Source organism: Cygnus olor, chromosome 9, assembly GCF_009769625.2.
Source record: "Cygnus olor isolate bCygOlo1 chromosome 9, bCygOlo1.pri.v2, whole genome shotgun sequence".
Lineage (NCBI taxonomy): Eukaryota > Metazoa > Chordata > Aves > Anseriformes > Anatidae > Cygnus > Cygnus olor.
In genome coordinates this window covers 14,409,849-14,436,367 of record NC_049177.1, presented here as the reverse complement: position 1 = coordinate 14,436,367, position 26,519 = coordinate 14,409,849, and the positions used below count along the sequence as shown (strand labels likewise).

General features: G+C 46.8%; 1 protein-coding gene and 1 long non-coding RNA gene across 5 annotated transcripts in view; both read right to left on the bottom strand.

Moving 5' to 3' along the window:
• The window catches only part of FGF12 (fibroblast growth factor 12), a 227,673-nt gene that overhangs the window by 185,825 nt on the left and 15,329 nt on the right, over nt 1–26,519 (bottom strand). Inside the window, exons 1-2 of one of the 4 annotated variants that reach the window (XM_040567583.1) lie at nt 25,548–25,634; nt 25,328–25,455 (exon numbers count right to left, since the gene is read on the bottom strand). In XM_040567583.1, the coding sequence (XP_040423517.1) occupies nt 25,328–25,340 (13 nt within the window). In that variant the 5' untranslated portion in view covers nt 25,341–25,455; nt 25,548–25,634. Of the gene's footprint in view, nt 1–23,854; nt 23,879–25,327; nt 25,510–25,547; nt 25,635–26,519 lie in introns of those variants that run through there. The other 3 variants (XM_040567582.1, XM_040567581.1, XM_040567578.1) reach the window with 3 other exon arrangements.
• Nucleotides 13,852–18,076, bottom strand: LOC121074937. Its single transcript, XR_005822629.1, has 3 exons — nt 17,967–18,076; nt 15,693–15,813; nt 13,852–14,478 (listed from the first exon to the last, which is right to left on the bottom strand). It is a non-coding gene; the product is annotated as an uncharacterized LOC121074937 (long non-coding RNA).

Sequence of the window (26,519 nt, the reverse complement as noted above, 5' to 3'; positions counted from 1 at the left end):
TTTCAGGCTTAAGCAAAAAAGCTGTCTCCTTGATAAGGCTCCACAGCAGCTGATACCCACAAAGGCATTTCACAAGCACCAGTACACACAAGTGACTAGAAACAAAGCCGGGGCATCTTCACTGGATGCGGACACAGGCTTCAGTTCCTGCAGTCAGTCCCCAGGAGCCTGTTTGTTAGTCACCCAAAAAAGCACAGCCCTCAGCTCTTTGTGGAAGAGGAAGGCTGAGCTGGATCAGCTGGAGCTGATCCTTTTCCCTCTGTTTTGGGGTAACCACCACCCCCTAGCCCAACCTGAAGAAAGGAGTATTTAAACATGCGATAAACATGTGAGGCTCTCAGTCAGCAGAGCTGCAGTCCAGATCCCACCTCACTCAGATCTGCCAGGCCTGCAGCACCATTTACCACACACCACAGGGCTGGATACAACATGAAACATCCTCTCCTGTTTGCCACCTCCACATGATGCTCTGAGCAGAAACATACACATCACCACGTAAACCCGGGGCTTTCAGAGTTGCTTTGTGCTACACAGCTTCCAGGAGCTCAAACCACATGCACAAAATATACCCCATAAGTCATCAACCCTGGACTTTTATCCAGCTGTGGAAGATCTTTGGGTTTAGCTTCTCCCCTTCGCTTTTATTAATTGTAGCTGATAGATGAAGCTTCTCAAGTAGGAAGTGGAGTTTGGGTTCTCCAATATCGAGCACAGGCATCTTGGAGAGAGAAAAGCAAGGGAGGCACTGACAGCATGAAGTGAGAGAACTGTCAGAGAAAGGGATGGCAAGAATCTATTCCAAAGAAAACAAGCAACTGGCCAGCTGAGGAATGTGAGACATTTTTCTGTGTTTTTCTTTCCCTGTAGGGAGGGAACAATACAGAAATTGGTGCCACGTCCCTTTCCAGACTGTCATACAGCTCTTGCTCCATCCATATGCACTGCGAACAACATGAAGCATTGCTTGTTTTCCAGAAGTGACTGGTGATTGAGGATGCCCTAAATTGAGACTCTTCAGATGGCTTTTAATTGCATTTAAGATAATGTGCAACAATTTATCAAGTCTGTTACCTTTCAGAGCATCTCCAACTCATCTCTAAGAAGAGGCACTGCAGTCCCAGACCACTAGGAGATCCCTGCCCATACCCCACCACCTTTTCACTGTACATTTTCACACCGAGGCATCACAGGGCAGCAATGACAGAAGTTGCCTTTTGGAGACATGCATGATTGCTTTAACCACAGGGTAGTCAAGACTTGCTTCCTTAAAAAAGCATCTCCACATTTGGGACCCAACCCAAAATTCAAGCCTCAGAACAGCTGGGATTACAGCTCAGATGCCTTCGGCTCCCTCCCTGAGCTTCTCTGCTCAGAGGAGCAGCTTTCTGCTCCTGCTCAGCACAGGCCCCTGGCACACTTGGGCTGGCCATGCTGCCAGAGCCAGGAGCCACCACTCTGCCTGCTGCGAGCAGCCCAGCATGGGCATCTCACCTCCAGGAGGGGAAAACAAAAGCCAAGAGCAAAACTAAAGAAAGCGTTCACATTTTTCTCCCTGCCTTGCATGCTGTACAAGATAAGATGTCACTGGATCTTTTGCAATTGAAACTGGATTATAATCCAGTCTGGAAGACAAATATGCCGTTTTGCCCAATTCCTTGTTGTTTTCCATGTTTCCTTTTCTATCGTGCCTTAATAAGATCAACCCACTGCTTCTAGGTTTCACACAGCTATAGGGAACTTGTTACTAGATGTTAAAGATGTGTAAACCATTAACAGATTCTCAAACATGTCCCCTGAAGGACTGGGTGGAGGGAGTGGGGAATAGTTTGCGTAAATATTCACATTCAGCTCCTTTATGCTTTATAACCACTACCAGATTATTTTCAGCTCAGTAATACCTCAAAGGAATGACTGGAATCAGGACCAAAAGCATGAAGCATCATATACAGACACCACAAGAGGTACAGCCTGTCACCAAGCACTTAACCTCAACAGGTAAATCAAAAAAAGCAGGCTGCACATCAAAAACAGAGAGGGATGAGGCTTGACCAAGGTCTCAGAGCAAATCCGTGGAGAGGCAATGTTATTACCTGGGTGTCTGGAAACCATGCCAGCAGCTTGTTCTCCTTCCCTGACCACAGTCAGCAGGCCACTGATCTTGACCCCTAACTATAGCTTCATTGCAGATGCAAAAATATTAACAGTACATGGGATCTGCACCACAACTGCAGTCATCATCAGATATTCTCCTCAGCAGCAGCTAGGGGATGATTTGTCACTTCTGCATTCACATTCACTTAGGCTCTTCAGCTTCACACACACAGCCCAAACAGCAGTCACTCATTCGCCATTTGATCCATAAATAGACCAGGTTGGCAAGAAGCAGGTCACCAGGAAAGCGCAATTCAGCAAACAGCACCAACACCTATCACCAGCCCCAACAAACCAAAGTGACCCTGGATACTCCAAATCGACGGATCTACAAGCACGGCCTGCCCAATTCCTGATGCTGACTTGGCCATCACAAACGCACTTCCACTCATCTCCATCATTAAGACCCATCACTGTACAAATCCTGACCTGGGTGCAAGCAGGGGCTCCGAAGAACAGATATTTTCCAGCACAGCTCAGAGAAGGTCCATCTCTGCATACACGTCCAGGCAGAGGTGTCTCTCTTGTACATGCACAAAGGTTTATGCCAGATCAAGCAAATATTGTTAGAGCTGCAGTCTCGACTCTTAGGTGTTGATGCAGCGATTAGCCATGAACTTAGCTGTGTAGCAATGTAAATACCAGACTTAACTAAGAGGCACCATTTGCATTACCATTGCAATTATGCTGATTTGCTACTAAAGATAGTTCAGGCACCATTTGCTATCAGTGTAGCCCACTGGCTGCAGACAGTGTGGTAAACGGCTGCTGTGGTAGCAAAATTAATAAACATGGGCATTGCAGGGGGGTATGTAGAAATAAAACAACAGTATGTATATTTAAGTCCATAGTCACTGGACAAATACAGCTGCCATTTGGTAATACCAGAGCAACCTCTGATGCCAAAGGACAAAGCTGCAAACCTGGTGCCATTCAGGGTGCCTTCCAACCATGGGGTCAAGCACTGAAACAGCCCAGTGGGCTGCAGGGGCCCTGGGGCACTTCTGACACCCCTGGCATAGCCAACAGCTGGAACTGCTGGCTCCCAGAAACCCCCCGTGGGGAAAAAAGTCCTCCCAGCTGGCTTTTTTTGTATTAGTATTTTTGTATTAGTTTTGCTGTTATGAAATGCCTTTCAATTGTGATTGAATTAGAAGGAGCAATCTTGATTAAATTTACATGAGAAATGTGTTCCTCAGGTCCGAGTTGGAAATAGAGACCAGGACTCTGATCAGGATACCTGTGTCCCAGCTATTCAAAGATCATTTCAGTCTGTGTAAAGGAGGAGTAGGAAAAACATCTATAATACCAGAAAATTGTGGGGAGAAAAAAACATTGATTTTAACTGCTAGTATTTTAACTGCTAGTAAAATAACCTGCCGCAGTTGCTGTGTATGTGGATTCACACAGGCAGGACTAATTCCTCAAATCCTTACCTGGATTTTGCACAGACAAGAGGCAAGCATTTGTTTCTCTGCTCACCAAACACTCAAGGAGCTAGAAAACTAAGAACTGTTTCTGTGAAGCATATTGTTATTGTAAGGCTACATCTTGCATGGCTGTGCTGGCCAGAATCCCTACTGAGAGGGCGAGTTTGGAGTGTGGTTCCCTGCTTTAGTCCAATCTTCTTCTAACACTGCAGCAACTGGCATGAAAACCCTTCCTTCCAGGCTGCTATGGAGAAAGCAGAGATTTATGCTTGTCATGTCCACAAAAAAATTGGACCCATCACACAGACGTGTGGCTCTGCTCAGAGGCAGAATGTCAACAGCCATATTAAGCAGAGGTACGGAGCGTTTCCAAAATAGCTTTTCTTCTCCAGGCACTAACCTTAACCCTGGATTTTACCCGCTATCATTTTCCTTCTCTTTGTTCTCAGAAGACCTCCATGTGATAGATGCCAGATGAATATTATAGGCTTGGCTTAGAAACATTCTGATTTTAACTCGTGAGCATTTCCAGCATCTCTGCATACCTTACATCATGAAGATGCTGGTGCTTCCACGCGCCTGCTGTGCCAATGAAGACATTTGGGGACTGTTAGAAGTGCCCTCTACAGCAGGTACCACCCCAAAGCTCAGAACATTTCATGAGCACTAAGCCTTATAGCAGCCACAGGGAAACATTGGCACCTTTGTTTCACAGACAGAGGCTGGGATTTGCCAGTGGCCAAGGCTGCTGCTGGTCCTGCTTCTGCCCCAGTTCACAAACACCTTGGCACAGGTTGCTGCACCAAACACTGCCCTGGTGAGAGAAGACACCGCTTCCCCACACATTGCCCAAAGCTTGCACCACACCTGACTCAGAGAAGGGATGAAGCCCAGCCAGCCCCTGTAATGCCCGAGGGGCTTCTCGCATAAGCCTGGAGTTCAGAGGCATGACTGTGCTCAGCTTCCGTTTGACGTACCTAGCTTTGAACAGCAAAGAAGAAAGTTTGAAGTCAGCCCATAGAGATGTGTGCACATCTACACCAAAACACAGCAGAAAGAGCCCTCCTGAATCAGTTTTTAAAGCCTAAGACATTTCTCCCCACATTAACAGGTCTGTCACCAGGTTCCAGCCCTGGGACACAGTTATCAGCGATCGCTCTTCCAGTACTAAGCACGGAGCTGTATGGAGATGCACGCAGTTGTCGAAGCAAGAGACGCCCATACCCACCATTCCGAAGCTTATTTGATGTTCACAGGCTCGTATCCAAATTTCTTCCCCTACTACAAGCTATTTAAAGGGTTGCTAACCCAAAATGGAAAATAGCTGTTTTATTTTAAAGCATTAACTAAAATCACAACAAAGCTCCGCGTGCCCAGCATGCCAAGCCAACACACACAGAACAAGACAACCAAAATGCACCATTTTCTTACTCAGCTTCATAGCACCTTCCTGCTTCTCCAGAGAGCCTTCCTTCACTCCCCACTTCCCCCTCCTGCCTGGCATATCTTCATAAGCCCCTCAGGCATCACCTCTGCACTGCTGCTTCATTCTGCTGGGCCAGGTGCACGCTTGGGGGGCTCAGGGGTTTTGCCTTCAGCATCCCAAAAGGTGCAGACAACTAACCTGTAGCTTGCAGCCTTCCTTTTCCCGAGTGGACGGATGTTAAGTACATCTGAAGCTATTAGGGAAGACAAACCAGGTTTCCATGGTTATGGGAGCCTGAGCTTCTTGTCTCAGGAAAAATGCAACGCACGAACTGCGGGTAGGAAAGAGCAGAAACAAGGCCAGACTCATGGGCAGCGTGTAGCGCAGCTCCTCGACATTTTTCATGCAGGCACCAGCAAAAAAAGGCTTTTATTGACCGCCTGAAGATCTGCAGGCTTCGGCAACACTAGTACTATACACAAATTCTATTGCACTTGTGCTGTGACAGCATTAGCAGTGTGTACCAAGGGGCAGGGCTGCACTTCTGGCCCCTGCTCACCTGGGTGAGCCTCCCCACCCCTAAGAGAGGCCGGTGCTGCAGGATATGGCATTCCTCACCACCGAGATCAAGCTGCCAAGGGATCTGAGCTGCCCATCTCACAGCAAGACGGAACAGGTGCAGACTGCTCTCCAGGGCCCGAATAAAATGCTTGCGCATGAAAACCCCGGGAAGGCAAGGTTTGCAGGTGTGAATTTGCAAATCTGTCCCATTAAGTTAGGTCTGGGCTCAGTGCTGTGAAAATACAGACGCGCAGAGCCCCAGTCCTGCCCTCCCCTCCTCCAGCCAAAGCACAATGCAGTTCCCTTCCCTCACGCTGCCCTGAAAGCAGAACGGCTTGCCATCAAAGCCCTTGCTGCTTCGAACCGAAACACGGCTGAGGCAGAAGCTGCTGATACAATGGAGAAAGGCCGTAACTGCAGGGTCCCGTCACATTGCTGAAGTAATGGCTCTCCAGGGCACAGATCATCACAGCCTCCATCCCACTTGAGCTGCTGGAATAGCAGCAGAACCACGTTCATTTCCAGGCAAATTTATTCTTTCAGAGCAGAAAAAAATAGACTTCAGGCTTATTTTGGGAGCTCAGACCAGGGAATCAGCAGCTTGCACGCTGGCTGATCGCATTTCCCTAGCCTCCTCCTGTATCCCTCCCTGCAGCTACACAGGCACTGCCTGTCCTGACATCCGTTGGCTAAACCAGAGCTGCACAGGCTCACCAACAGCTATACCTGGCAATCAAACGCCTCTAAACACATGAATCCTGTGCTGGCAAAGCCTATCTGAGCAGCAGCACCCAAGACTGAAGTCAATAGGCACTGCCCCTGGGTGCTGCTCACCCACCCCAGCTCCCTTCAATCCCCAAAATCACTGTCTGGTTGTGTACCAGCAGTAACGAATGCGGAAGCACAGACTACTATGGGATCAGATCAAGGTAAGCCAATTACTCTTCCATAGTGTCTGAGCCTGATCTGCAATTAACAAATCAATTAAAAGATTATTTTCCCTTCTCCTGAAGATAGCCAACCTTTCACCGTCAATAACACTGCACCCTAGTCCTTGGGACTCCCCAGCAGAGCACAGGATGAAGTTTTGGGGGAAGAAACTCAGAGTCCAAGAACAACAAGGACAGATTTCTCCTATTTCAGGGCATCTTTGGCTGGTTTTGACCGCTCATGGATGACTGCATTTTCCAAAGAGTCATCTGTGGGAGACTAATTTATTTGGCAAATGAGAATCCGTGGGGTGCAAAAGCATAAACACACACAGTGCCAGGACAGTGCTCAGATCCACATTAAAACTTCTCCAAAGTGCTTAGTTGGAGAACAGGCTTTCATAGATTCATATTCCGTAGGACAATGATTTGGTAATTTCTTTGACTGCATCCTACTGTGCATTGCAGCTAACCCAAGCAATCTCATCAGATCCATGTGAAAATTACTGGAACTCAGCACCCATCGGGGTGTCTTGGGCAAGTTCCTTGCTGCAGCAGACATTTTATGCACTCCTTAAAATATATGTTTGCCTTAGCAAGGGTTCCTCCTAAATGATTAGCCTCACTCTCCTTCACGCTGTATGCTACCCATGTAGCTCACCTAAAGCATCCAAGGATTCAAGATGAGTGCACACAAGACTTACAGGTACTGTGCACCCAAAGCAAGGATTTGACCCTGCTCTTTCCCCAGCTACCTCAAGAATGTCCAGAAAATCATTGCTAAAACACTGCTGGCCAAACCCATCTGAGAAAGCCACTGAGCTGCTCGGGCTGCATAGCATCACATTCACGTCTTGTGGTTTGTCCAGCCTTCTGTTAGCTGCAATGACTTGTGCCATTAAGCCTGATTTACCTGACTTTGTCACCCTCTGATCTCTGCATTCATTTCTGCCCTTTGCACCAAGCATCGATGCCCTCTCTACATTCAAACCCAAGCACATTTTAACAAACTCCCCAGAAATTCCACAGAACATTCAGATAGGGTTTACTTTTCTTAGAGAAGGAAAGGCTACGTGCACAGAAACCATATGAGCACTGCTGCCCTGAGAGGGGAGAAAGTTGAGGATCATAACCAGTAGAAGGGACACTCAGTTTGGTTTGGGTCAGGAACTTTCAGGTCCCCTTGGAACATCCAAAGAGATGACTATCCCAAAGCAAGCCAGGCTGTTCCCACAGCTTGATAAAGCCTGAGTTGGGGAAAAAAACCTTTGCAGAGTACACAGAGATAAGGATAACCAAGTATCTACATCCCTGCCCTCTGCAATGGCCATCCCTGCTAGCGCCCAGAAGACCAGCAAGCAGGACAGCCTACAGACGAGTGAAGGTTGGGTTTGCCATGCTTGTTTCCTCCAAAGACAATGAATCAAAGACTGAACAGAGGGAACCTCCACATCTATCAGATACCTCTCAATAGAATTCTTCCATGTAATACGCTAATAAGCAGTGGTTCAAAATAAATCAATAAACCCAAGTAACCAGAGGAAAGGATTTATCGATGACAAATATCCATTAATATCTTGTTGGTTGAGCTTCAGAGAAGGCCTGGCAAATATATAAATAGCTACATGTAATGTTTCATATGCAAAACTAAGCTTGACAATGAAGTGCAAAAGCAAGCTGAGCTGTAACACTGGTGCAACTCTAGAAGCCATCCAGCATCTCAGCCTCCATCTGCACAAAACCCACTTCTGCTGGAGAGGCAATGCAGCAGCTGTTGCTGTTCCAGCACCTCAGAGACAACCCAGTGCTCCCACCCCTCCTGGGTAGCACCCATGAGCAGTGGTGGGACAGCCGCGACACAACGCACCTCTGCGGCAGCTACGCACAGATCAACATTTCACAAGACCTGTGACTGGGAAAGGCCAGCACAAGCTTGAGAAATGAGACTGCACCAGCTCTGGGACCAGATCACAGGCATGGCGAGATCTGCAGCACCAGGATCATCCTGGAGCTCTGCACTGCCTCATGTAGCTCAGTCTGTAGCAAGTCTATCTTGGGCTTGTTTCCATCCATTCCTCTGGAGAAGGAGCCACCATCCACACTCAGTGAAGTGCTGCCCTTTGGTTTTAAGATACCACCACAAGGGAAAGCATACACAGCTTGAATTAATACCTGCTGACCTACCAAGCCATGGTTCATGCAAGGAAAAAAAACATACTGAAATAATTCTCATGCCCACCTTTGGTTTCTGACTACTTTTCACATATGTAGCCTTACCAAATTTTTGGACTTAAATAAGAAACAGCCTGTCACTTGGGTGCACTGCTTGAAGAAAACCAGCCAGAGGGACAGACTTTCACAAACCTACAAAATTTCTTCTGCAACACACTGCTTCTTGAAGGATGCACTATGAAAGTCTTTATATTGATTCTTTTCCTCCAGCTGTTGAGATGTTTTCTCATTTGTTGCTTTTCAATATTATCCAAGCAGAGATAAGACCTTCCCTGATACAGTGAACACTAAGCAGAGATCTTTGAAAAATATCCATCTTCCATACGGAGCAATCAACCATGAGACACAAACACTGAAAGCAAGTGTTCTGAATTTAGAATAAAAGCAAAAACCAACACTACCCAGAATTATCTGTTACTTTCAGAATGGAGGAAGTCTAGGCTTTCTGAAAAAGTATTAAGTTACTCTGCTTCATAACGCTGCTTTCCTGGTCCCCCAGTTTCTTCTCTTTTTACAAAGTATATCATTATATAGCTAGGCTAGAGATAAACACTAAATACTTATATGTCCATTTCCATTACAAGCAGTGGTGTCACCTACATTGAAATACTTCTGCACGCTTCCATTTCTACTAATTGCTTGGTACCCCAGTTCCTATAACATGAAAAAAACATCCACAAGAACATGCACACACCTCTAAATCACCGCACAGCTCACAACAACCTCTAGGAAAAATACACATTTGAGTGAGTTATGCAACTGTTCCTCTGGACTCCCCGATTTTCCTGCCGGTAACTTTTTTTGAAGTTGGAATTCAAAGGCTGGCTTTGAAGGTTTGGTTATGCCTCAGAACACAACTCCCATCCCTCGCCACCCCAAACAAAGGCAGCGCTGTCCTCAGCGCACTCCTCTTCTGTGTCACTGTTACTCCTTCGGGCAGGCTGATGGCACGAGGCAGCCAACAGCTCTGCAGCAGGGCATTCAGCTCCTATTTATTAGGACCACAGCACCTATTTATTAGGACCACAGTAATCTCTGAGGACAAATAGGATGCTGGCAGGTGGAGGAAGTAAGCATACACCTGTGAGACCTAGCTTTCTCTTAACTCTGCAAAAAATCTTCATTTAAGATGAGAACTGATACCTCTAATATCTGTCTATACATACATTAAGATATTTACATACCTGGGTCAACAGTGAAAAGCATTTAATTTCCTCAAAGCTCCCTAAACCCCAGGCGTAATAAGCGCTGGAAGTGGGCATAAATACTGCGCCACTTACTGCTGCTCTAAGCTGACCTTCTCACTGTTTCTCTATGCCAAAGGAGGGCAACAACATAATACTGAGAGAAATCATCTGCTTGTGAACCAGGCCCACAGATGTTTCCTCAACAAGCCTCCAGGTTTCCTTCATTACCACCATTGAGAATTGTATTTTTTTTCCCTGCATAATGGTGAAAAATTCTAAAAATCTGCATTTTCACCACAGACAGTCTCACCAGGGTAACTGCAGTGAGGCATCTGACACAGGGCCAATAAGAGCGCTCTGCCACATTGAACTGACCCAAAATATTTGAAAAAGATCTTTAATAAATTCAGCCACCTTCCCCTACTACCACACTGCTTCAAGGAAAAATTGTGGCTCATGCCTCTGCTCTCTGAGGGAAAATCCCCGGAGAATTACATCTTCCACAAAGCAATGCAGTCTGCCTTTCATTAAGCATATGAATTTCCTCATGTAACACCTGAAAAGGTGTTTCATTGCAAGCTGTTAGAAGAACTCATCCTTTCACTTTGGAGGGTGACCTTTAGCAAGCTGCTCCTGCCCAGTGCCTCATTTCCCATTTCTCATTTTCTGTAACACCAGCAATGCTCAGGGCTTCTGGTTTTGTGGCACCGATACCCAACCGAGTGCTGCACGTTACAAAGTGCTAGAGTTTCACCTGCTGGACTGGCTTGATGGGAGGAAAGAGGGGAGTCCAGCTGCCAGACTCAGCTCCTGAAACCATATTCATTATGAGAAAATATCAAAGTCAATGGAAGTGAAACATTTTGGCTCTTTTGGCCAAAAAAACAACTTTCATATGATCATACCTCACCTGAACGTGCTTTAGATGTTGAGCTCATTTTGAACAGACATCAAAACAAAACAACTCAATGCTGCTGAACTGATTCTTTTATGCCCCACAACTTTTCCACTTTTTTTGTCTGGGCAAAACAAAATGTTGGAACACAAACTTCCCAGGAGATGGATATTCTGAAAGTTGTTCAAGTCTAAACCAGGTTTGAAAGGCCTTGGCTTTAAGTAGTCTAATGCTTCTAATTGGCTGCTGGGTCCCTTGCTGTATACGAGATGAGCCTCGTTACTCCAAAAGCTTTCTATCACCAGAAGGAGCTGACGCTGCCAGCTCCTGGCTGGGCATTGCAAAAGAACAAAATGGAACAATTTCAGACAAGAATTTTGATTTCCCAGGGATCTGCTGTGTGTTTATGAAATGACTGCATTATTCGAACAGACAGTATCAGCTTTACAGCACTATGGGCACCTTTAAGTACCAGCAATGTAAATACAAATGCACGAATAGGGAAAGAACTAGGGAAATAAAACCAAATAAGTACCAAATAAGCAAAAATAGGGAAAGAAACTAAATAAGCACTCACTGATACAGATGCTTATTGACTTGGGCTTCTTCAATGGTGGATGCAAGCTTTTCCATGAGTATCTCTAACTAGGGAGGGAAATGCCACCAGTCCCAGGCCGTCACAACACCCTCCCATGTGCACAGCTATCCAGAAGCCAGCAGCATATAGGTAGGTACCTTCACCCTGAGTTCAGCAGCAGCTGCTGAGAAAGGTTGGATCAAGGTCAGATATTACAAAAGCATCTCCTGCTACTAGACAAAAAGAAGAGGAGACTGGGACTAGAGCCACTGAGTCCTCTTTTTGCCTGGGGGACACAAAGAACACATCTTTGAGAAGCAAAACTTATCACACTCTGGTTCAGCAGCAGCTCTCACTCCCTCAGCACAGGATGAAACCAAGACCCAAGCGGCATGCCCCTGGCAGGGTCCGATGAGACAGACTTGCTGATCTCTCTGGAACAGTCCTGGATGTATCTGGCACCAACAAAACCAAGTAAGCTACTGCCTGAGATCTCAAACATTAAGGCAGCACAACTCTTCTAAATCCTGTCATTCAAAATTCCTGATCCCCTCCCATCATAAAAAGGTGATCAGTACCAGACAGCTGAAGCACGCATTCACACATCCCTAGGTATTCACCTTGAGTGAAGATTCGTAAGGAAAAGAATAGAAACAATTATATAAAGAATAATGTTCTTTGACACTATTTGTCCATGTTGCCTTTTCTATTACTGCAAATATTTGTCTCTGAAGATCTTTTCCTGCATGAAGAGTGAGATTTACTGTGCATGGAAACTTTACAGTTTATTACTTCAAGCTAACTACACTTTAAAACTTCATAAAACAAGGTTACTGTAATAATTCTATATAGCATTTGTACATTTTAAAATTAAGCAGCAGATTATATGCAAGATTAATAACACTTTTGTAGCTCTATAAGTATGCTCTTGTATTTTAAAATATGAAATGTATTATAGAAGCAAAATCTCTCTTATACTGAAGGATTTAGGTCCCACCAGAAAGTGCATATAAAGCAAGCCTTATCAGAAGGAAAACTGGGATTGTCTTTCAGACAGAAGTCTGTTGTATCCTGCAAAATGATGTAAACGCAAATGGAACAGTCTTGCAATTATAGCTTATAGAAATGTTACGCCATTCAGTGTAAGACATGAAGTGGGCAGTGATGCATGCCAGCATTAGATCACACACTCACGGCTTCATTTACCACTCAAGGTAACATCCATCCAACCAGGTCTTGTGCAAATCAGCCACAGCTATGGAATCCCCAACTTCTGCCATCACAAATATGAGATTGCAAAGTGGTTATTGGAGTCGACAGCATAGGAGGAGAAAAAGATGTTATGAAATGCCAGCTGATTAGCAATTGTAACTAAAACATGACAATTACTTGGACTGTTCCTTAGGTCTGTTCATCTTTATTTTCATAAGGATGTCTGTCTTTGGGTTACAGCCCACTGTTAGAGAAGCAGTTCTCAGACCTTAAGTTTTTTCCAGTGCCTTCTGCAACACCATCTTTACTAGGGACAAGATCAGGGCTTTGTCTGAGGCATGGGAGAGACGTTACCACATCCTGCCTGCCTTATAGGTACGGGCCTGACAACAGCTCAAAGGAAAAACCGGAGAACAAAACATGTTACAACAGCAGTCACCTCAAACAGATAAAGCCAGAACAGAGGTTTCCTGCCAAGCAGGTCAGGGGGGCTCTGATCCTTCTACAATCTTTGACCACCATTTAGGATGCTGCAGCACAAGTGTGAATGTCCTGTATGTCCCCGGGCCCGACACTAAGCTCTTACCTTCTGTTATTAAACACCGCTGCTCTATTTGTTGCTGAACTGCTGAAAAACAGACCCATCATCCACAGAACAGAGAACTGCTACACTAACTCTGCTAGCCATGAGAGCAGCTGGTGTGGGATGCATCCCGTAACCTCGGCTGTCTCAGGGCATCACTGAGCCATGAAGTCAGAACAAGAGGGAGGAGCTGACAGCACCAGCAGCCCAGGCAGAAGCATGTTCTAGTGGTGAAACTGCTCCAAACATTTAGGACGACCAGGAGAAAACAAGACCTCAGTGCCCAGCTTCCAGCAGACTGTTCGTTCTCCCGAACGGCTCCATTTCTGTACACCCACCCCCTGCCACTTTCCTGTCTTCACTGCATCAGGCAATTCGCTTTTGGACTTCTCATCACTCTCATTCTCAGGTGCAAGCATCGGCTGACCTCCGAATCTAATGAGCTTCTACTCTCCTGAGCACCAGCCCAGTATGAACAAATACAGCCATTTGCACTCCCAGACCATGCTTTTACATCAGTGATCTCCTTACCATTCAGCAACAAACCACACAGGGTTTTAAAGTGATGTCAATGCAACATGAAAAGTCAGAGGGAGGATTCAAGCCTGGAGTCCTGCTGTTCCATGCCTTCCACTCCCAGTCCCAAGTCCCCTTCCCAAAGCCCCCAACCTCTCCAGCCAACACCACAACATCAGGATCTGGATCCAACCACTGCCAATTGCACATATCACCCAAGCGAGGTCTCAGATCAGCAGGGTAAGATACTAAAACCACACTGGCTTCCTAATACAAATCCCTGCATAGGTAATGAAGACATGCCTCAGCCCTAAAGTGTGCGCAAACAGTACTGCCAGGGCACCAACATCCATCCCATTTATTACAAAGCCAGACTGACACACCATGCCTTCTGTCCCCATGCACAAAAACTTCTGTAAACCAGAGGTTTAGTGGCCTTTCTCCTTCTGTAGAGCACTGACATCAGGGGCTGAACCCAGGTGATTTACAGGCTGGTGTCCTGGACTTGGCACAGCTGGGCAGAAGCCTGGCTCCTGACCTCCACACTTTTTTGCCAGCAGGGGCTGAGCTGAGAGCCAAGGGGTTTCTTTCCTGGAGGAGCAGCAACTGATTTATTGCCTCATGCAGTTGCAACCAGCCCCTCCAGGAACAGAGCAGGCAGCCCAATGTGTCTTTCAGCAAAATGAACTGTCCGATACCAGACCCATCCAGGTTTGTCTTACAGCAAGAACCGAGTTCACTGTCCACGCTTTGCTATTTCCGTATTGCTCTGTCATCATCTGGGGGCACAATTAGAGACAATTTGATTGCATTTTTCCTCTAGGAGATGCACGAGCTGCAATTCATTAGACTCGTGACATTCAGCAGCCGTTGGCTGATAGCCACCGTGGTCACTGGTTCTGGTACCCTGCAGCACCACCACACATACACGTAGCTCGTAGCTACTGGTGCCAACTGGGGCCATTCTGAGACACAGGGGCAAAAGGCACGTGGCTCACAAATCAAGACAATTATCTGTTTTGAGTAATACTTTTTTCCATAAAGCTACAAGATAATCCATCCAGGTAAGGCCAGAGCAGCCACCTTCACGGGTCTAACCAGTTTCACAGGGCCTTGATAAGCATTTGAGCCAGTAACTGCTGACAGAACATTTGTAGCTGAGGCATACATGGAAATACCTGATATAGTCAATTATAATACTTAAAATCTCATAAGCATTTCTTCTGAACTATCCTGGGGAATTGCATGGAAAAACAAATATTTAAATTTTAAATGAACCATTTGTTTGTTCTGTTTGAAGTGGGCTTCGTCTTTTTTTTTTTAAGTGAAGCAATTTCAAAACACATTCAAACTAAAGCATGGTATTTGGGACTGAAAGACACTTGAAAAGAAAAATACAGGATTTCCTGCATGACCCTCCTTTCCCAGCAAACACCACTGTTTACTTTTTTAAAAAAATGGTTTAAACAGACAGCTAGAAGCAACTGGTTCTCCCAACAACTTAACATCTATACTTCAACAGACAGAAGAGCTACAAGGCTGACTATGGAAATAATACCATTGAAAATAATTATAGTGCTTTACAATCCACATGTACCCCTACCTGGGAAGGCTTTAAAAGCAATGAACGAAATCAACAGTGGCTCTGTGAAATCACCAAGAGTTATCCTTACCACACAGCACGCAGTGAAAGTGTCGGGCTGAAAAACAGTTTTGTTCATAGCACCTCAGGCATTGGCACACACCAATAGGGTCCAAGGTAATAGTAATAGCAGAGGGTTTTCTACAGGCTAGAAAATCTGATTTTTTTTTTAAGACAGTTCCTTTTGTCTGTCTCCATGCCTACAGCCCACCACAACCATTTTCAGGATAAGATGGAAAGCTGCACTAAGGACATGCTCTGTTTGCCCTGGATGACTAAAGAGCTGTGCAGCTTTTGGGTAATAACGATGACTTCAGGAAGAGCAGTAAAGCAGCTCAACACCAGACTTACCTTTGAGGTTACTGAGTATAAACTCAATGTCCAGGTGAGCATAAACTTGTTTCAGTGGTGGTGACGCCAGCTTTAACAGTTGTGGGATTCAGCAAGACTCTTCCAGACTATTCCTGAAAACCTTTAAATAAAAGAGGAACTGCGTATGGTTGTATACGTATAGAAGTACTGCTATAACAGACCATCACTCTAAAAATTGCCACCGTTTGACTGACTTGCACAGCTCAAAGCATTATTTGCACTAGAAGATCCCTGGGCATGCAAAGCTCAGCTTCAGCCCCAGTTCCCTACTCTCCATTCCACAGGCAGCACAACATAAGGCTAAATTCTGCACTCAGTTCTGCTGTCACCATCCTCAGAGTGTGCACAAAAGGGGCAACTTTATCAAAATCAGTATTTTCTCACTATAAAAAACAATTAGGTTTTTATACAGTCTGTTCCGTCCTCGTATACTTCCCACGGCTGCATAGTTGCATTGCTTCAGCATGTCAGGCCTGTCCTCACTATTTCTGGGAACTTTTTAATCAAAGGGGGGTGGAAAGTTTAATCTTAGCTGTTTTTGTTACAAGTCTTGCTATTACTGGATGCTTCATTTTCTTTTATTTTGGGGAAAACGCACTATAAATACAGTTTAGGTAGGAAAGCCTGAAACTCGTGCTACTGAGAGATGAATCATGCAAATGAAATTGCCAGGTAAATCTAGATACCTGGTGCTATGTTCAGTAGTGTGAGAGAGAAGGGTCTCAGCACATAGCCACTTGTTATAAACATACTTTAGTCATTTTTAAGACGGGGTGAATATTCTTACTCTTGAAGACAGTGCATAATGATTTTAATAGCAGTTGCTAACAAAATCCTCAAAGCTATATGATTTCAACCAATAAGGCAAACTATCTGCCTTCAAAGCAGCAGGAAGAAAATCAGAAGTAAATCAAGCCACAACTGTTCGGTATTTTAACATTCCCTTAAACCAATATGAAAAAAGTCTTCTCCAAACCTACTTAATTAGTTAATAAACCTACTTAATTAGTTAATAATTAAGGGCTCAAGTCATTTATAGGTCTTCCAGCCTATAATCACACAATTATCTCCATTGTCTTCTCAGGTAGGTAGGGCAGCAGAGACCTGGCCTTTGCCTACTGACCAAATTGCTCATTCACTTCTCCAAGTGCAAGCTCAGGGTAGCTCCACATGGGCTTTATTTAAAAGCTCAACTGGAAAAGACTCAGGGCAGTAATTTTTAAACTTCTCCACTGATTTCTCCCTCACTTCTCATATGGCAACAAAATGGCTACAATTTACAGTATGGAATTTCTCCACTGGGAGACACTGATGGGAAGAAAAAGTTTAAAAATTAACAGCTGACTTTGTCAGTGCAATTATTTGGGAATGTATGGCATTGGTTAATAGGCAACGTCAGAATACCAGGCTCACTGGTCGATAATAAAAGGAAATACGAATTGAAGGCTAGAAGATATCTGAAAAGCTCAGCTTCAGCCTTCAAAAGAGATCAAATATGCTCAAAGTGTTACAGAAAGCAGGTCTTGCTGAGGAAGCTTATTCTGCTGTCAACCCAGTTACACTGCATGGCTTGTTAGTATCAAATTAGGAAATCAAGTTTTCTTTTACATAACTTTTATGTAAGTTTTTTTTCCCCTCCATATACTAGAAGGTGCTGGATTCTGCTTTTTTTTTTTGCTGGTTCTGTTAGCATGCCTGCTATTTTCCTCTAGTTTATGGTATTGGAACCACTAAAGTTTAGGAAACTGTTGCTGCTTTAGAGTAGTCCCCCATCCAAAGTGCACACTTCCGCATCGTAGCAAGGATTCTCAAGAATAAGTTCATACCACATGTCTTTTCCTAGGCAAAGTTTCAGAAAACCAAACAGAGTCTCAAAGATTACCTGTGATGAAACTGAGTAATTCTGGCCATTTGCATTATTTGATGTTTTGTGTTTGTTTCTTGGCATTCTAAAGCCATGGCTGTAAGACGTTCCTAACTAAAGGTCAGGCAAGTTTTACACCCGGTGAAGCTCTCCCTCAAAATACACATTCAGGACTGCCCATCAGTAAAGGAGGAAGCTCTGAGGGCTGTCCTTCAAGGCAGAAGATTATTCCCCTGCTGAATTCCATATAAGATTTGACATAACCACCTGTAATTTTCCCCCTACTGTATAGATCACAGCCAAGTTGCAGCTGCAATGCCTGGAGCCAGATCTTCAATGCCCAGGCAGTGATAAACACTTGGCTATGAAACGAGGATACGGATAAGTACCTGAGTGGATGATGAATTCAGAACCAGAGTCAGGGTTCAAACTCCTCAGTAGGATCATGTCAGAGATCAACATCAGCTGGAAGAGACCTCAAGAAGGTCTCTAGTCTAACGTAGGCCTGAGAAAGGATTATCACAAGTCTTGAGCACGCCCATCCTACCAATAACCCTTGGCTTGCTGGACTTGGAGAAAGAGAAAATCAGTGATAGTACTTCACATTGGAGCAAGCGTGGCATAAGAAACTTAATGACCAGAAATGCTTCATTCTTCCTGATGAGGCCTTCTTGCTTGTCAGCCTCTTTACAGATACCGTTAAAATCAAGGAAAGTGTTTTTGCATTAATAATACATTCTTAGTGACTGAGAAGCAAGGACCTTCCCTCATTATGCCAATAAAACATTCAGCACTTCTGACTTTTCTTCATAAATTCCCCAAGCAGCCATGTTCAGCAAACTAACAACTTACCTATTCAAGACTGATGGCAAATAAAGTCCATCTAAATCAGGTTTCAACATAGGGATGAAAAAAAGCTGCACAGCTTAAGAAAAACAGATTTCCTACTTAGAAATACTATCCCATACTTTCCTGATTTGTTTCGCACATGCTATTAAAAATAGTGAATAAAACACCTTGCTTCTGGAAGTACACATCCTGGTACGTACACAAGACACTGCAGTATTGCTCCTAGGCCTCCACGCTATTGAGCAAACAGCCATCATCTCAAGCCACAAGATCTCTTCTGAAACATGACGACACTCTAAATAGTTTAATTCAATCCTAAGGAAAAGCTGGAGCTTTCAATGTGTATCCCGCATAAATATCAAATCATAAGGTTCATCCAAACCTGGGACCTGGGAGAAGAAACTCAATGAATTAGCTCGATGATTTGTACTCTTATCAAGTACAAAGAACACTTAGAAAAAACAGGGAGGGATATAGGAGCTATAAAAAAAAGGAAAACATCCTTGTATCACTGACAGAAAAATAGTAAATGCTTTCTTCAGTCATTTTAGCATAACACCATTATTCAAATCTTTATACTTTGAGTGAAAGCATTAATTATTACACCCATCAGAAATATTTTTCATTGTCAATTTGCCTTTTACCATGCTAATAAACACCAAACTTTGCATGTAAAAATTAATCATGTTATCTCATTTACAGGTCAAAAGACACAGACTAAAATAGTTTCTGCAATTCTCCTAAATAACTAGATTTTGCATATCAGGTTTTATGGCATATTAGAAATGAATGCAGTTCAAACAGGATTTGAACAGCTGAGTAGATAGAGAGGGAAAGATAAGAGCAGATAAGAAAAATCTTGCAGTAAGCTAAGCCTTTTGAAAAAAATGCTTTTAAAAAGTTCCTTTTTTTTTTTTAATTTAATTTCAGGACCCTAAATGAACTAAGAATGAAACAGTTGCATGCAGGTCATTACTCAAAGTATCCACAGATTAGGCTTCCAGCCACTGCATGTATAAACAGTACGTCAGAACAACTTAATACATTAAAAGAAACATTTTAAAGTACTCCAGCATTTCATTCAAGCTAAATGCAACTTCAACAGCTCCCACGTAACTCAGAAAAGTGGGGTGGAGGAATTTGTCTGCTCCTTAGGTATTTTAATAATAGCCAGATGACTAAGTCCTCCTCCCAATTTTATAATATTTAAGCCTATTTCTAGGGTCCTCTTTCCACTTTGTTTTGGTAACACGGCAGGTTGCAGGTATGAACAGGAGCACAGCCACTTCTTCCTCCTTGCTATCAGGCGTGTTGGAGCACAGCTGCTTTCTGGGGTACCATGCCCACCGCCCCCAGCATCAGCTGGGCTCCGGCCATCCTCTCATCCAGAAGCTGCCCAGGCCTACCCACAGGGTCCCAGCAGCTCCCTACGGATGGTTAATAAAGGCACTACGGACCCAGTTATCAGCTCTTCTAGGTGGCAGCACATCGAGCCAAGGTTTGCTCACTAGAACATTTGCCAGTCCCACAGAGCAACCCGAGCTCTTGCCATCACGGAGCTCTCCCAGGACATGGCCATATTTGTGCTGCATTTAATGTGATTTCTAATGTCTGTGAAAGGAACAGACATTTATTTCACTTGCTCTCTAAAACGCATTAGAGAACAGCATGCATGCAGTCGTGGCTTAGCACCTTGCACTCCTCCATCATCTTCCAGCAGGGACCGAGTCTGAAGCAGAGGAACAAAACCTTCACAACACCCTGCTCCAGCTGAGGTGGAAACCCAGCCTCAGAGACACGAGTACCTCTCTCCAAGTGCAGGTGTTAAGGTCAGGCAACCAAAGTGCTCCCCTGCTACACACAAAGCTGGTTCCCCCTGTGGAAAAGCACAGCCTAGGGCAGGGGGGTGGATAAAATACATCAGGACATTTATCCCCATCCTAAAATATGTTTCCCTGTGTCAAACTTCAAGCAGCCGTTTTGAGAAGCGTTGGCCTCAGTAACACGTCCTGCACCGCACAGCACAGCACCGTGAAAGGCAGAGCGCATACACAGCGCCTTCCCTAATGGAAAGGGAGCCACGTGGGGAACCTTCTGACCGACCTGACAGAGGTTCAGGTATTCCCTGGGAAAGGAACAGTTTCGTAACAAAAGTAACTGCACCACTGCTTGGTTTTCATCACACAGAATAAACCAAGACAACACATGTGACCCTGGTCTCCACCAAAGCCACCCACCTTACTACCTATTTACAAACATTTGTGTTGAAGTACGTGCTGCAGGCTCACAATAACCAGGACACCTCCAGATAACGCATGCTGTAGTACCTTTTCCATGATAAAGTACATTTGACGTCAGCACCCCAAACAGCTCCAGGCCACGAGCTACTGCTGGGCTCACCAAGATCTTTTCTTTGATCACCAAAAGAAAGCCACGAAGGTGGGAAGAGCACACAGTAATCTCCAGAACCGCCTGTTCTCACTCACTGCCCTCTCTCCCCTTCTCCACAAAGCCTGTCTGCAATCCTGACATTCACCAGCTCTGTTAAGTTTTGATCACAAATTCTTCAAGGTGACAACGCTGTCCTTTTGGGGCACAGGATGCAGATAGCTGCGCAGAGAAAGCTGGCCCATGATGCTGGATCTGGCCAAGGAGGCTTCAGGGGGTGTAGATCGATCAAACCACCCTGCCCATTCACATATCTGTGAAGTAGCAGGATGCAGAGACCTCAGCGCTGTTTGCCAGTCCCAGGAAGGGCAATTCCATGCTCTTGGGTAAACCAGACCTTACTAGTGTTTTTACAGAACCTCATTTGAAAGCCTGAACATTGCAAGTCTGTGAACAGCAGCATTGTGGCTTTCCTGCAAAAGCAAAAAGCCTGTTCCTAGTCTTTGCAACTAGAAAGAAAACTTTGATAGCACCTGCCTGGGACAGTCACTCTGCAGAGATGTCCCCTGCAGACACCTCAAAGCCCTGCTGCTATGGGACTCTCCAGCAGAAGAGAGCTGTAAGGCCAGATCCTGTCTCCTACCACCCAGCCTTCTGGGCAGGAGGCTGCTCTTCCCCAGGGAAAGAGGACCTGCTGCACCAGGGATACGTCTCCAGCCCAACACCACAACCAGCAGGGCAGGACCGTGGCTCAGAAGACTGACAGGCGCACACCCAGACGTCAGCGGGGCAGCCAGCAATCTTGCTTTAGCTTTGCTGTCCCAGCAGACCAGCCACATGGCTGACAAGAATGAGTCCTCCTGCATTTCCCAGCCACCAGTATGCATCCAGTGCTGCCAGCAGCCTGCCCTGCGCAACCCCTCTCCACAGGAGGAGAGGGCACCGAAAACTGGCTGGGCCCTGACAGAAGGTGGGCAGCGTACCCCTGCTCCCCATGCAGCACACACGAGTCCCCATCCCCACCTCAGACAAGGTACAAGGGATGACTTCTCTCTCTCACTGCAAGAAAGGGATTTCCTTACATCTCCACTGCTAGAGAAAAGGGTAGAGGAGCTTTGGACGAAGGAGTGCTCCCTGCAGCAAGGCTCCTGCAGTCCCTCCCCGCTCCGTCCCGAAGCCCAGGGCCGTGCAGCTCGACTCTTGCTCGGCTGATTTCTTCCCCAGCCTCTGAGTCCGAACAGCACCGTGTGATGCTCCCTTCCCTGCTACACGTCTTTCTGACTGACGGAAGAACCTGGCAAGGGACCAAGTATTCTTTAACCTCCACATTAACTATTGTTAGCTTTGGCAAAGCCCAGCTCCCGGGATGCCGCGAGCGGTATCGCTTACTGCTGCAGCCCGCAGGAACTGCTGTAGCGGCGAGATTCAGGGAACAGGGATCAGGTAGCAGATGCACAAACACAGCGCTCACCCACAGCGTCCTCCCTCCCCCATCACCTACAGAGCTTCGGGAACAGCTACAACTCTTTTAAGCTCCTCTCTGCTGGACAAGGTTCGGGGACTGTGAACAAGCAGAACCGAGCCCATTACAGAAGCTCGAAGTTAGATGAGGCCAATGTTACTTCCAGGCCACTCGGATGTGTTGGTAGCATTGCAGATTCACAGAGGGCAGTAATTATTTACCCTTTTGTACACTGGGGGAGGTCGAAACATTTGTCCCTGGGTTTGACTGTTAGAGGCACAGGCTGCTCCACCACCTCCCTTCTCCAGCCCATGCCAGGACCCCCTTGCCTGCACTCTTATTGCAACAGCCCAAGAGACTGCAAAGTCCTTAGTCCTGCCCCCACTGCACGAAGCCCAGGGTGCATCCATCTCCCCTCGTTCCCAACCCACCCAACCACCACAATCAGCTCCAGCGGCTCTGAACAGCTCCAGAGATGAGCCTCCAAGTTGTCCTGGGATGGCAAATCCCAGGCAGGAACATCCACAAAAATCACTAGGCACAGCTGAATTCAGGGCCCAGAAGGGAGGTGTTGGTTTTAACACCACATGCTCTTTTATAGCACATGCTTTTTACCAGTACCTGCACAAAGCTGAATTTGGACGTTCTAAGACTTGCACTGGGGAGGTCTGTGGGGTGCGAGAGGGCTGCAGGAGGAAACATTCAAAAGCACAGGATGACTTCAGAGAAATGCCTTATCAGGGAGTACACAAGCAGCAGTCTCCTAACAAGGCTTGCAATGCAGAAGCTTGCTTAATAACGTACACAAAATGTAAACAAGTCCCTAGCAAGGCAAGGCAGTTGCAGGTCCATCTAGGGTCAGTCACAAAAGCTCAGGATGGGAAAGGACTGGGCTGGCTTGTACCTTCCCTCTGCGGAGGCAGCCTGCATCATGCCTCGCTACCCAAGTACACAACTTCAGCCCATTAGATCTGCACACCACAGGCCTTCCTGTGCTGCTCCACCATGAAGGGAGTTTCAAGAATTACTTCAGTGCCAATACAACTGGACCCCTATCACGAACAGACTACCTGCCTTCTCATTTTTCCATTGAGATGCCAAAGTTGCTGGCATACTTCCTTTAAAGCCACCTCTGCTTTGGACCTGTCCCATTCTGGTGGCATGATTTCTGCCAGGGTTGCTCTGAAGAGCCGTCTTCTCTGCCTAGGTAAATCAAACCCACAGAGGATGTTTCCCACCTCTACCCCAACACAGAAAACCTCTAGTAAGTGCAAACTGCTAAGACATTTTGGAAGACATAACAGGGTGACTCTTGGGGTTGTCTCGCCACCAGTAGCCCTTCCACCAAAGCCAAAAGCCCAGGAGCAGAGCACCGTGGAGCCTGTCTTGCAACCAACAAACACCAGTACCAGCAGCCCAAAAGGCTGCCTTGCCCAGCTGCTCGTTCCCAGCTCAGGCAGCGATTGCATCGTAACAGATCAGTTTGCACAAGACAGGAATCAGGTGGCTCTCTACCAGGTGCTGCTTTTGCCACCAGCTAGCTGGATCCTTTTCCTTTGATTTCATCGCAGATGTTACCTTCCTGTCCCCTGCACAACTCCTCTGGTTGCGTGAGCTCCATCAGAAGTTCCAGAAAGCTTTTTGCCTGCATGTGCAGCGCATGACAGGGCACATAAGGTGCTATTGTGAAGTCACAGTCTACTCGCTTTGCATCAAGGCATGTACCAGTAGGACACACAAAAAAGCTAAAGGTGTCCCATCTCGGGTTAACTGTGAAAAGAGTGTCGGCAGCCAAAAAAGAAACCAAGACTAGCCTGACTGCTATGAGCTTTTGACCTAAATCAAGTCTTTGCAGATGCATTTAAAACAAACAAAAACTTACCTGTCCTCAAGCCCTACTAATTCCATTGACTACTGCCCACAAGAAACTGTGCTTTGTAGGACATGCTGCCTCCATATGATTGAAATAGCTTTCCTTAATCAGCATATAATCAGATATTCCCACACAGGAGAACTATAGCCCTGATTGACAAGATAGTTACAAAAATAAACCTGAGGTTTAAATATAGCTTGCTCAGCTCCCTGGAAGGTATGTACTATTGTGTTATACAAGTCTACCATCATTTTCCTTGAATTAATATAGCCCATATTCCCCCGCTGCCTTGATATCTATCAATTAAGCAGCTACCGGAGTTGAGTTATAGAGGAGAGCTGGCGGCTAGGGTTAGGTGGGAATGGCAGCTGGCCTTGTCACTGCGTGGACTGATTTACCATCAATATTTCATCGGCAATTAACATTTACAGATTTCGAGTTCCCATACCAGTTGAACGTGTGATGTCTGATGCAATTGTAGAGGTAGGTAGGTAAATAAACGTGCAGGACTACATAGCTACGTGCAGAAAAATACACATCCTTTCATGTGGGGCATATACGCCTGGGTTGGATCCATGTCTCTGCACGCAAACACGAAGCTCGGCAGGCGATATTTAACGATTCCCTCTTCCTAAGGTGGACAGTTCAATAGCACAGTACTCGGTGCATTTCTTCTGATCTATCAGGATGTTCTGATGTGTTAAATATGCAGCGTAATGAGGGCAGAGCTCTATAGCCCCGCTCTTCCCATCTCCAAAAAAAAAAACTGGGGTATTTTTAAAAGCCATCCAAATTACAAAACGCTCTTAAAAAATCTGTTAAAAACATCCCCGCCGCTGCCCGAGCCCGAAACACGGGACAGACCTCCTGTTTATTATGCAAATCCCCGGCATTAAGAAAACAAATCGCCAACTACCAGCTGGCTCGCCCTCCGCGCAAAGAAACCAGGAGCAAACGGCGCCCTTCGCCGTGCTGCCCCACCTCGGGAGGCACCGACACCCCCCGGGAGGGGACACGGCGCCTTCCCCGGGTCCCCTTCCCCACCGCTGCTGCAGTGGCACGGCTCGGCTCGGCACGGCACGGCACAGCTCGGCACGGCTCCCGGCAGCTCCCAGCCCCGTTCCGCGTCCGGAGCCCGGCCCCTGCGGTGCTCTCCCCGCCGCCCCCCCGGTACCCACCTTTGCCTTCCATCTCGGAGCCCTGCTGCGAAGCGTCCGGGGGCAGTCTCCGGCGGCCGCTCTCCCTTCCTCACCCCGCAGCCCGGAGCCTGCTCCGCGGTGGGGACGGCGCCGTCACAGCCTGGGAGCTGCAAGCAAGCAAGCAGCGGGGGGGAGGGATGAGGAGGAGGAGGAGGAGGAGGAAGGCCGGGAGGCCGGGCTGCGGGGCGCTGCGCGTTACCTGGGCGCCGGGCGGGCGCTGTCCGTGGCGGAGCGGTGCTGGCGCTGCCGCTGCGGGGGCGAGAGGCTCCGCCGCCCGCCGCGCTGCCGGGGGCCGCCCGCATGCGCGCCCCGCCCGCCGCCCGCCTCCGCCGCCCGCACCGCGGCAGCGCCGGGCACGGCTGCGGGGAGGGACGGGGGAGAGCCCCCCGCCGCCGGGGGATGCGGAGAGGGGCGCGCCCCCCGTCCTTCCTTCCTTCCCCGCACGGCTGGTGGGGGGGGGGGGTGGGAAGCAGCAGCCCGGGGCACGGCATCGGTTGAATTCCCGCAGGTCCGTGGGCGGGGGGGGGGCCGGGGGGGGGGCCTGAAGTGCCCCGCTCGGGTGGGGGATAGCGCCCTGCTCGCCCCCGAAGGAGAAGCCAAGCCGAGCCCACAGCGCCCACAGACACGGAGAGGTTCCCGGGGAAGCCCAGCCTCAGGTTAAGGCCTTCCCTGGGTATGGATTTGGGAGATTAATTATGCTGATTCATAAAACGTCCACCTTACGGATTTGAGTTTTTGCATCCGCCACTGGATTTTGTTCTCTCTTTGCTTACTAGCAAGCAGCCCTCCGCTAGCACATTGATAAAACATTCGTACCGGGATCAAGTCACCTCTACATAGATAGCAGGTTGTGCGCCTTAAGTTTGTCCCTACAAGGAAGTTCCTCCAAACCTGGAATTACTCCTCTATTTTTCTCAGTTTCCCCCCACACTTTTCTACTTGAACAGGGATCGTAAAACCCAGTTCTGGGCTTCACTTTACGAGCTGTGTTACTGAAAAAGCATCGGAGAGCATCCCCTTTGTGTGCTGGGAGCTGCACATGGAGGATAGATGGTTCCTGTACTATGTATGTTCCTAAATAAAGGAGCAATTATTCCTCTCTCCTGCCATTTCCGGATACAAACTGGTGGTTGTGTTCACCTTCTCACCTGCAGCCCAATACTGGCAAACC